Source organism: Anas platyrhynchos, chromosome 5, assembly GCF_047663525.1.
Source record: "Anas platyrhynchos isolate ZD024472 breed Pekin duck chromosome 5, IASCAAS_PekinDuck_T2T, whole genome shotgun sequence".
NCBI lineage: Eukaryota > Metazoa > Chordata > Aves > Anseriformes > Anatidae > Anas > Anas platyrhynchos.
This window is the reverse complement of record NC_092591.1, coordinates 28,335,796-28,346,913: the sequence shown is the minus strand read 5'-3', so window position 1 is coordinate 28,346,913 and position 11,118 is coordinate 28,335,796. Positions and strand designations below refer to the sequence as shown.

The window sequence follows — 11,118 nt, the reverse complement described above, 5'->3', positions numbered from 1 at the left end:
CAAGAAATTGGGGGTCTGGTTCAAATCTCATGCTATCTGCTGATTTGGGTGAAATTTCTTCTGATTTATACTGTGTGCAGAGGATCAGGAGTATTCTAAGCAGGCAACAGAGTTCAGGCAGCTGGTGTCTGAGCTGGGACACACTGAAATTGTGAAGGATCACACATCTCAGCTGTGTCAGGCTCTCCGCTAGATCGGTGGTCACTACCTAAGTACTATACCAGTCAGATCTGCTTTGCTGTTTTCTTCATACTCACCACACTATCACCAGAAATGCAGAGGAAAAGAGTGGTCCCTTCCCACAACCCACCTCTGGAATTTGGGAATCACATCCTTCAGGACTGGAGACATGACAAACCAGTGGCTTCACTCCACTGGAGCCCTTTTTCGGTCTACTATTAGGAGACACCCTGCACTGGTTAATGCACAAGTCATTTTTCCAAGCTCTCCCTCTCAATGATGAATTCTGACCATGTAATGTATTTTTCTAACTTAATTTCTGAAGCAAAAGTGAAGTGACAGAGAGTTTATGAGGTCATGGCCGTAAGAATTTTTCTCCCTGTGAAGGACCAGACAGAGTGGAGATGACCAGCTATCTCCCGGTTTCTGTTAACCACCTCCAATTTCCCCTACAGGATATTGAATTTCAATAGCCCACCACAGCAAGTGCACTCAGAAAATATATCAGTATCACAGGCCCAGCTCAGATGAGCCAGCTTTGACTTGCATGAACATGAGAAAACGGGGCACACTGCAGTGCTCACACTAAACATGGTGGCTGCTCTGGCTGCCCTCAACTGTGGAGCACAACATTTCAAGTGGTCTGATTTAGGCCCACCAGCTGAGCTAAAACAAATATCCGCCATCTCCTGTGAAAAGCAGGTGTTGGTCCTCCCCCAGCCCAAGCGGAGGACGCGTGTCTCTTGCCATGAGCCTCAGACAGCCTTCGTGCAATAATGTGTTTTCCTTCCTCTGGCACCTGACCGCAGCATGGTCACACTGACAACTCCTTCCCATTGCTGCATACTTTCCAAGGGGATATTAATCAAACATATTAACCTGTTTGCCTTTAATTTTACATTTCAGAAACAGCTGTTGGCCACCCCAATGCCAGCAGTGCCTATTGCCAGCATTAGTGTCATTAGTAATCATTGCAGCTGTAATAGCGCCATTATCTCCTGCTAAAAGGGTCGCTGATGGCTCAGGACAGAGCTTCAGGGAAACAAAAACAGGTCAGCTGAAATGAGATGGAAACTGCAAACTGTTGCTTCTGTCTTAACTTACCTAAAGACCTGTTGATGCCATATTGAGGGAAATTAATGTGCACAAGCAGCAAACATTTTGGCTGGAGCGTCACTGAGAAGGTGGGGCTTGTACTAGCCCCTGTGTCACTTGGGCTAATGTAAAGCATATAAATATGGGAAAGAATGGGGAAACTACCACCAAACGGTCTTCATCTCCAGGAGCAAACTTCTCTCCATCGCTTGCTGCCTCGTCTTTAGGTAAGTCTGATTGCCTCCTGTCTAGCTTCTAGCTGGGTGTGCATCTGCTTTCTTTAGTGGATGTAGCAGCCACTGACAAGTGCTGGCTTGCTAGTCCAGGAAAATGAGGTCTCCTCAGATCTGTGAGCAAGTTGTGCTGTTTTTGGGACAGCATAAAGAACAGCCCCTTCTGACTTGGCAGAGTGGGTTTCTCCTCTGAAAGTGTCTGCTGATCTCTGCTCTCCTGAGTAGGTGCAACACAGGGCTTGGCAAGATGACTCTTCCCAAACAAATGCCCCTATTCCGGGCTGAACTCTTTTTTTCCAGAGCTCTTCTGTCCAAGATTGGTGCTTGCACTGCAGCCTCAGAGCCTGTGTACACAGGCACTGGCTAGAAAAAGCCCATGTATTTTAACCCTACGCATTTAAATGCCCATGAAGGCTGTGTTATGAAAGGCCACCCCATACATGGGTGTTGGGGTCTAGTTTGGCTCCTCTCTAGGAGGAGACAGCAAGGAGGTCAGGAATGGTGAGAGCAGGTGGCTGGAGATGGACTTCTACTTGTAATCAGCATTTACTCTGACTTCCTGGGCCTGATGCATAAAGCTCTCCTTCCCTCTTTAGGAGGTCCAAAGGAGCTAAAGGGCATAAGATAGTTGATGACAACTTATTTCTCCCTTGTAGCCCACCCTGTGTCTGCTCTGCTTCTTACCCCTAGGCCTCATCCTCCTTACCATGGCTCTCTGGATCCGGTCGCTGCCTCTCCTGGCCCTTCTTGCTCTTTCTGGCCCTGGGATCAGCCACGCAGCTGCCAACCAGCACCTCTGTGGCTCCCACTTGGTTGAGGCTCTCTACCTGGTGTGTGGGGAGCGGGGTTTCTTCTACTCCCCCAAAACCCGGCGGGACGTTGAGCAGCCTCTAGGTAAGTCAGATCGACCATGACTGTGTCTGTATGCTATGTGATACAAAAGGGAGACACCTATCTTTGACGGTGACACCAGGAATGTCCTTGATGGGGAATGCCAGGAATACCTTTGACATACCAGCAGCGTCGTATTGCCAATGAAAAGATCTTCAGGTTAAAAAGGCAGCTGGCAGGGCAGGCAGGGGGAGACGATTTATGAGGCAGAAGGAATTGTCAGTCAAAGCTCAAACTTTTCTGCTTCTCTTTTGGAAGAGAGAGGCTGAGAACAGCAACATCCCAACCCGTGTAGGGCATTACACTGGCCTGGGAGTGACCATGGAAAATAAAGGCAGAAGGAACCCAAGGAGCCTCCTTCTGTACCAAGACAGGGGCACTTGTCTCCACCCTATTCATGAACCACTCTTGTTGAGTATTGTCATAAAAACCTCCTGCCTTCTGAAACTGTCCATTCCTATGCTTAATTGATTTTCTTCTTGAATGTTGCTTCCTAATATCTAACCTGAATATCTCTTGCTGTCAATTATTTCTTGTCTTCTGCATAGCAGACACAGGGAAGAATACTAATTTATTCCTAATGGGTGCTTTTTAAACTATTTAAAGATTATTTCCATGTCTAGTTTTAACCTGCTCTTTGACACTCCCAGACTGCCTTCCCAGGGCATATATTCTAGGACTCTGTCATGCAAATTGTTCTGCATTTGGTCCATAACCTTACTTAATGGCGATGTCTGGAGAAGCACAGAGGACTCCAGGTGAGGCTTGGTCAGCGCCAAGCAGAGTGAGCAAGTGAACAGAATGATATTGCATGTTTTCCACACCACATTCCTACACAGGGTTTGTCTTTTCCAAAGCAGCAACGTGCTGGTGATCGATAGAGACTAGTCCCCCTTGGCCACCAGCCATATGGATCTTCAGCCCCTGAAGGACCACTACCTGGTGGTCCACCATGGCCTACTCCTCATCCTGGGTGCGCAATGCAGCCTTCCTGCATTCCTCTAGCATCTTCCCCATTTCTTGCTGAGCAGCATCCCATCTTTTCAGAGGGTTTCTATAGTTTCCAAGGTAATTTTGAGTACTAATCTTGCCCTTCAACAGGCTTGCAGCCCCCCACCGCTTTATATTGTTTCTTATTTCACGGTGGTAAATGGATTAGCCAGAGCAGGTTGTGATGGAGCCAGTGTCCATCTTTACCTTATTTTGTACAGCAGATTAAGAAGACAAAAAGCTGACATTCTGCAGCCCCCACAGAAATGCGGTAGGTTGGTTTCCTCGCTTTGCCTTTTGTTTCAGCAGAGCAGTTGTTCTGTAAATCGGTAACACAGGAAACACTTTTATCAGCTCAGAGCTACTCAGCTCCCTGCTACCTGCCCTGCCCCCAGACGAGCTGGGCTCATTCCTACCCAGGCAGGCGTTTCTGATCTGGCTCTGGAAGCTACCAGCCTCCGACGAGCTCTGCAAACTCCTAAACTTGTCTCAAACACTTTGTCTGAACTTTTCGCTTCAGGGAAACAGCCTGTCCTGTGCTTCTCATGTTCACTTGTGATCCAGCCTGAGCGTCAGAGGAGCTGCAAGCAGAGAGCAAATGACTCCTATCAGCAGCTAAACTGCAAAATTGGAAACAGATTGCAAAAGAGAGGCAGGGCACTGAAAAACACAACTCCTCTGCTCTCTGTCTGCTGCTAATCCCTTTCCTGAGCTGCCACCAAGGAATGGTGTGGGGAGCAGTGTGCCATGCAGGGACCTGCTGGAAGTGCTGCCTCTACCCAGCGTTGTGGCCACTGAGAGGTGCAGGTGTGGGGCTTCAGAGGTGGAAGCTGGGAGTGTGAGCACTGCACAGGGAGCACGGCCCTTCTCATGGCTGGGAAGTACAGCTGCTTCTCCCAGGGCAGACATCTCCACCACTTGCACGTACCTGCCACCACCAGCCCTGTCCCGTAGCCAGCCAGCTGTTGCAAAGGCTGCTTTCAGAAGATGGAAATCAGAAGACACAGAGCAACACAACCTGGGTTTATTCAGTTAAGCACAATGGCAAGATGTGCAAAGTCTCAGGCAGGTGGGATGAGGCACTCTGGAGAGCTGCCCTTGAACATGCTGTTGATACCTAGAAGGGGCCAGGACCTATTATCTTACAGCTGTAGTGTGAGAAGATGGGTACTGAAGACCATCATGACTGGGTCAGAAGTTAGCCAATTCTGTAAATATTGCATGGAGAATTTCATCATGCCCAACCTGTCTGAAAGTATCTGAGGAGTTCCTACCTCTTTTTCTATGACTTTTGCCTGAGCCACCACCTCTTTGTCACATGAGCTGGTTGTGTTCACAGTCTGCTTGTAGCTGGCTTGAAGGATGAGATAAATCACAAAACATTGACTAGCTATTTCCTCTTCTACTTAATGCTGGACTAAATCTTTTCTAAGTTTTCCCTTTAGCAAGCTAGCATAATGATTTCTTGTTACTCTTGTGCCTCGTTCATTGTATCACGCTTTGGGGGCTTGGGGATTTTGTGTCTCGAGCTATACTTTCATGCTGACCTAGAAACCACATCGTAGTCTCGCTTTCCAGGCACTTTCTTCTGGTTGTTAGTTTTTTTTTTCTTCCTAGAGGAAAAATCACTGTTTTATTTGCCATTTTCTGTATTTTCACTGGACTCCTGGATAGCTCTGCCCACAGGTTTTCAGGTTTGTCACTTGGAGTAGACCAACCACCAGCTTATTTACTAGCTGCTCACCCCAGAGAGTGTGCAGGATTTTTCCTCCTCTCCACACACTTGCCTCAGTAAAGACCCTGTACCCCTGGGTCTGTCACAGCACCGATACCCACTCCATTTGGTTCCTTTTGTGCACCATGGGGTTACTTTGGGAGAGGAAACTGAGAACCGGAAGGTGCTCTGAGCACATCAGCTTGGGGAAAAGCTTGCAACTGCCTCCCCACTTCCCAGCCAGCTCTCTGCTTACAAGTCTGGTGTCTGAAAAAGGGGTTTCCATGGGGCTCAACAGCCAGGGCTGACATATGATGAATACTGTATGGCTTATATTTTTCTCCCCTGGCAGTGAACGGTCCCCTGCATGGCGAGGTGGGAGAGCTGCCGTTCCAGCATGAGGAATACCAGAAAGTCAAGCGAGGCATCGTTGAGCAATGCTGTGAAAACCCGTGCTCCCTCTACCAACTGGAAAACTACTGCAACTAGCTGAGAGGCTGGCAGAGACATGCACTTACACTATTGCACCTTCAAAGCAACTGAATAAACCTTGTGGATCTGTTGTGTCAGTTTGTGTGTCCATGGGCTGCGCTGTGTGTCCATAGTCGGTGTGCCCGTGGTTCGTGCATCCGTGGTTTGTGTGTCCACGATTCCTGTGTCAATGGTTCACATGTCCATGTCCTGGGGAGGGGCCCAACCATTTACTTTCAGGCTGGTGGTCTGTGCTTGGAAAAGGCAGTTTTAAAAAGTCCCAGAGCCACCCATCACTTAACACTCGGCTTCTGCCACCCAGATGAAGGGGCTGGGAGGGAGGCAAGGGGGCTACGCAGCCAAGGGGGGTACACAGAGCACCCTCAGTGCATGGGCGGACAAAGAGGAAGGGGCAGAAAGCCTTGAATAAGACTTTTCTTTCTAGGGAAACATTACTGGGTAATTTGCATGGAAACATCACACTGGTCAGCTTCCTGCAGTTCAGAGTCCAAATATAGAGAGGCAGCCGGGAGACTGAACTTCCTCAGCTGTGTAACGGAAACAGTCCCGATTAAGTAAAGAATTAAGTCACCTATTAACTGTACCCAGAAAAATCATGGCCAAGTGCCACAACCAATTTAGAAAGTGTGTCCCATTCTCCATGCTGTTTGTCAGAGGCGCAGGCAGAATTTTTACTGTGGGACGTGCTTGTTATTCATAAGTATTTGACAAATCAGATGCAGAAAACAGATTTTAGCCAAGAAGAGTTTCCCTGAGCTGTCTGCCGCCAGCGCAGCATCCATCACTGTTGATGCTCGGGGCTGTGCTTTGAGTGTACCGGTCCTGGACCAGATGCTTGCCCTTCCTGACTGCCTTCTGCTCTCCCTTGCTGCCAACAATCGCTTCACACCACGATTTTCATTTCTCATTTAATAAGATATTTGCAGCAGCCCTGAAATTTGCCAGAACCAAAGCACCTCCAGGCAGTCAGAGTAACAGCATTATTGAGATGCTAACACATGCTGCTGGGCCAGTGCCTTTCTCTCCTGTTTTTGCACCCACAATCCCAAATTTTTGCACATCCATCCCAGTGAGAAGTCACCTTGAGCCCATAGTCAGGGAAGAGGAGCTGTGGCTGGTTCCATTTGCACGGTGTGAGGGGAAAGCACATCCAAGAGAAGCAGATCCAAGATCTTCCTCATGAGGCATTGCTCCCCACCACAGCTGAAAACCCAAGGCTTGGTGAAGCCACCTGGACTTGTTCCGCATCACCTAGGACCAAGATTTTTGACTCAGCAGCCAGGGTCTGTAGAAGACGGGTAAGCAGATAGGTTCTTCTACAATGAGGCTGAGACTTGCTAGCACAAATACTTGGCTGGACAAGACAAAAAGAGAGACTTCCTTTCTACCAACACTTTACATTTCAGATGGTAGCTGTCTATGCAGGAGGCTCAGACCCCAGAGCCTGGGGCCTCCAACTGCCTGCAGACACAGTGCTTGGAAGCTCAGAAACCTACACTAGCTACATACAGCCAGAAAACCTGCCAAGAATCACCACAACTTATCCATTTTAGTGAAATGTTTGCCTCTACAAACTGCTGATAATTTGAGACACATCTAAAATAGGTAGTGGGGACCCTGACTGTAGCGCGAACCTATGCTCTACACACTTGAAAAAAACAAATAACAAAACAAAACAAAACAAAACAGGTGCAGGAAACTTGAAGCACCCTTTTTACCAAATGGTTCTGCTAAGCCAAAAATATCTTCCCCTAGAAAGAAATTGCAAAAGGATGAGCTTTGGATGCTGCCGCAGGGGCCCCAGTAGTGATGCTCCATCAAGCACAGCTGGTTGGAGATGCACAGCTCATTCCCTGCCCTCTGCCATTGTTTGGTTTGCTTGCTTGTTTGTTTGCTTTTTTTCTGAAGGCTCTCAATTAGGACTGGTTGGGAAACTGCAAATGCCACGTTTTTCACTGGAAAATGTTGATTCATCAACATCAGCACTTCCCGCAGGACTGGACCAGTTTTAGCAAGGCTGGATTAGACGGGAGGAAGGGTGGTTTGGGCACCAAGCCGGACCGTGGGAGGTGCAGGTGCCCTCTCTGCTGGCATCATTGCGGGGATTTCATCCTCCATGCCCGATTGCCCAAGACCATGCACTAAACCACCAGGCTCTGGGCTACCCTGGGGTGGACTCTTCTCCTTCCACTGAAAAATTGCTGGAGGTTTGAGCAAATGTAGAGTGGGAATTGTTTCGAAATATGAAGATGGGGTAGGACCAGCTGAAAGACGCTGCCTGATGTTTTCTCAGCGGGTTCGGGTGTTGGGTGGGATTGGGGTTGGACACACTGAGTGCCCACCTGCTGATCCCTCTGTGATGGCAGCCAGTGGCCCTTCCCCACTGTTCCCCAACCTTTGTGCATCCTGGGAGGAGGAGACAGCAGGTCCCTTGCTCCCTTCATCCCCAAAGCAAGAGCTGTCCTGCGTGTGATGTATGGTGGGAGGCGCAGGAGAAATACTGCACTGATTTAAAAACCAGAGAAGATCACAAATAAAAAATCTTTCTTAGCACAGCTTGCTTTCAAGAACTGAAAATAACATAAAGGTCTTGGACAGGGCCAGGTCTTTGCTTTTTAAGAGTGGCAGAGAGGTGAAGGCCAAAGGAGAACAAAGGTGTTTTTTCCCCTATTTTTCTGCCACACCGGGGAAGGAAGCCTGAAGGCAACCCTAGGTGACATCCTACACCGGAGCACACAGCTTGAAAACATGATGCTGTCGGCTGGCTTGGGCTGCCGAGAGCCCTTCACCCCCAAAACTGAGGATGGGCAGCAGTGTGGGGTGCCCCTCTCTGCAGGATTTCTTTATAAAGCCCCTCTCTGCTAGGAAGGAGGCAATTCCCTGCTCACAGACATGCTGGGGAGATGCCAGATCTGAATTCCTGAAGGAGAAGTGACTCAGGGACAGGGAATGCCGCTTCCATTGACCTCCCTCCCTGCTCCTCCCGCCGGGGCTTTGCATTGTGATCTTTGGGAAGCGAACACATCCAAGCCCCGTTTATTCTGACTCAGCAGTTGCTTTGAAGTGATTTATTTTTTTTATTTATTTTTTTATTTTGCGTTAGCGGTGGGGCATCATGCCCGGCTAAAATATCTTGGCTCCTCTGCTCCTTGCAACAAACTTCCAGAGGTCTCATGCTAGTGGTGGAGGGCAATTTGAAGAGAATGCAAATAAAGGCTTCGCTTCATTCATGCTGGTTGAATAGAGAATTGAAAGCTGAGCCGCAGAGGGGATTGCAAGACAAATTCTTTGGGCTGCGGTGTTGTTAACGCTGCCCAGAAAAGAAAGGCCTGGAGTTGCCCCCTTTTCCTGAACCCTTCCTGACTTGGGCTCTGGTTTCAAGGAAAGGGGAGCGATTTCTGTGGAAATGGGAATGGATCCGGGCAGAGTGTGGGTGTATGGTGGCTGGGGGCAGTGCCCGGGTGGCTGGCAGCATCCTTTGGGTGGCAGGCTGGGCTGCGCTGCTCCAGCTTATCTGGAGAGGAAAGCAAGGCTGCCACTTTCCCGGAGCTAATCTGGCTGTATTATTTCCTTTTCCGGGATAGAAGAACATTCTTTATCACCCTGCAAACTCACAAATTCATTTAGTGTAAGAAATAGCTAGATTATACCTAAATTCTCTCCGATTTAGTTTGACCTCACCAAAGACACCCATTCTGGCCAAAGAAAAACACCTCTCCTTCTCCTTTCACCCCCCGCAGGAAGAAAGCTTTAGGTCAGCTATAAATTGATCTGGAAAGCCGCTGCCAGCTCATTGTCTCTGAGTGAATGATTCCTAAGGAAGGCAGCCAGTATTTTCCGAGCCCGATGCCAGGCTGGGTCCCACGTCCCCCCCCAAACCCCTTGGGCAGCACGGGTGGGAGCAGACCCGGGACAATAACGGGAAGCTAAGCAAGCCCATAGGAGCGCACAAGGAAATGATCTGGGCCTTAATCCTTTCCCTCCATCCCTAGCCAGCTTCAGTGAGGTGGACAGGGCTCCCCTGAGCTCCTTTCTTTGCCTGAAAAAACAGGCCAAAATATGACTTTATTTAACTTATTTTTATGTGTGGCAAATGCCAGGATTTCCAGGATGTGCCTGGTTGCTCTCACTAAAATTTCCCATGAAATGTTTTCCCATTTTGGAAGAAAATGGGTAACGGAAACAAATTTGGCTTTTGATTTCCAGGTTGTTGTCGTTTGGCCTTTTAATGGTGGATTTCTTTTTTGGGGGGAGGCTATTTTACAGAACTGCCAACTTCTGAAATGTAACTTTTTGTCGGAAAACAGCACGGCTTCCTCTTTTCTAATCAGAAAACGGAAAATCAAATATAAATGACACCACCCGCCCCATGTTGACGATAAACCATTCTGTGGAAGTTTCAATGGAAAAATTTCTACCCTTTTTGCCCTTTTTTCCACTAATCGGAAAGCTCATCCGTTTTGGAGGTTGCAGATGTGCCTGCAGGCAGGATTTGCACACCCAACCTTACAGCTTTTCCTACTTGGCATTGATTGTTGGGTGAGATTTTTAAAAATTATCTCTGATAAATGCTCTCTTGGCTCCTGGGCTTCTGCTAATTTCAGTGGTGAGTTAAATCACAGTGAAGCAGCTCAGGGGTTGACCCACTCCTAATAAAATCACCTGTGTTGTGAAAACTGCAGTCAAATTGCTTTTTTTGGTCACTTTTTAAATGTCTGCAAGCTAAGAGTGGGCATGCTTTTCCAAATGCTGAACCTTTGCCTTGAAATAAAAAAATTCAGACTCAAAAAGAAAAATGAGAAATAAGCGGGAAGCACTTCTCCAAAATCTCCTCTGCTTCTGTGAGATCCCTGACCTCACCACGGGGACACCGAGTGACACTGAGTGCTGATGTCATGCCCAATTTTTCCTCATGGTTTTAACTGCAGACCCTCCTGATATCATTCTTGAGATGCTTCCCCTTAATCCTCACCCTGTGCAGAGATGCTCGGGGTCGTTGCTCTGGCTGTGCATCCCATTTAAGAACGGAGGACTGGGAGCAACTTTCAAGACATTTACATTGGCCCTGGCTAACCTTGCATCACTGCACCTTCTTCATCTCCAAAAAGGCTATTTGTATCCCAATTTCTCTGTAAAGCGACTTTGGTCTCTGGAGCCTTTCCCGAGGAATTCATCTGTCCTCTTGGACTTCACAGTCCTCACGACCTGGAAAAGATCCTGAGGTTTCACATATCTGTCCAGAGAGCAGCAATTACCCGTGGCTTTGTCACCAAAATAGGGCACCACAAAAATGCTGGGAATCTGTTAAAGCAGGATCCCTGCCATGGTTTTCCCTCCTCCTGCAGTCCCCGAGGCTGCCAGGGGATGAAGCACAGGGCAGCCCGCATCTGGAGCCTGCATCCCTGCCTGGGACACGGCAAGCAGCCACGGGCACCAGGGACACCCACAAATTATGGGGTGAAAGAATAAATACAGACGATGCAAGGTGTTGGAGAAAAACCTGCTGGGGCTCAGTATGTGATG

General features: G+C 48.4%; 1 protein-coding gene across 1 annotated transcript; it reads left to right on the top strand.

Moving 5' to 3' along the window:
* Positions 1–1,229: 1,229 nt before the first annotated feature.
* Positions 1,230–5,633, top strand: INS (insulin). Its single transcript, XM_021272534.4, has 3 exons — positions 1,230–1,502; positions 2,199–2,402; positions 5,456–5,633. Exons 1-3 carry the CDS (start codon positions 1,418–1,420, stop codon positions 5,590–5,592), a joined length of 426 nt encoding a protein of 141 aa, XP_021128209.3. The 5' UTR covers positions 1,230–1,417; the 3' UTR covers positions 5,593–5,633.
* The last annotated feature ends 5,485 nt before the right edge of the window (positions 5,634–11,118 follow it).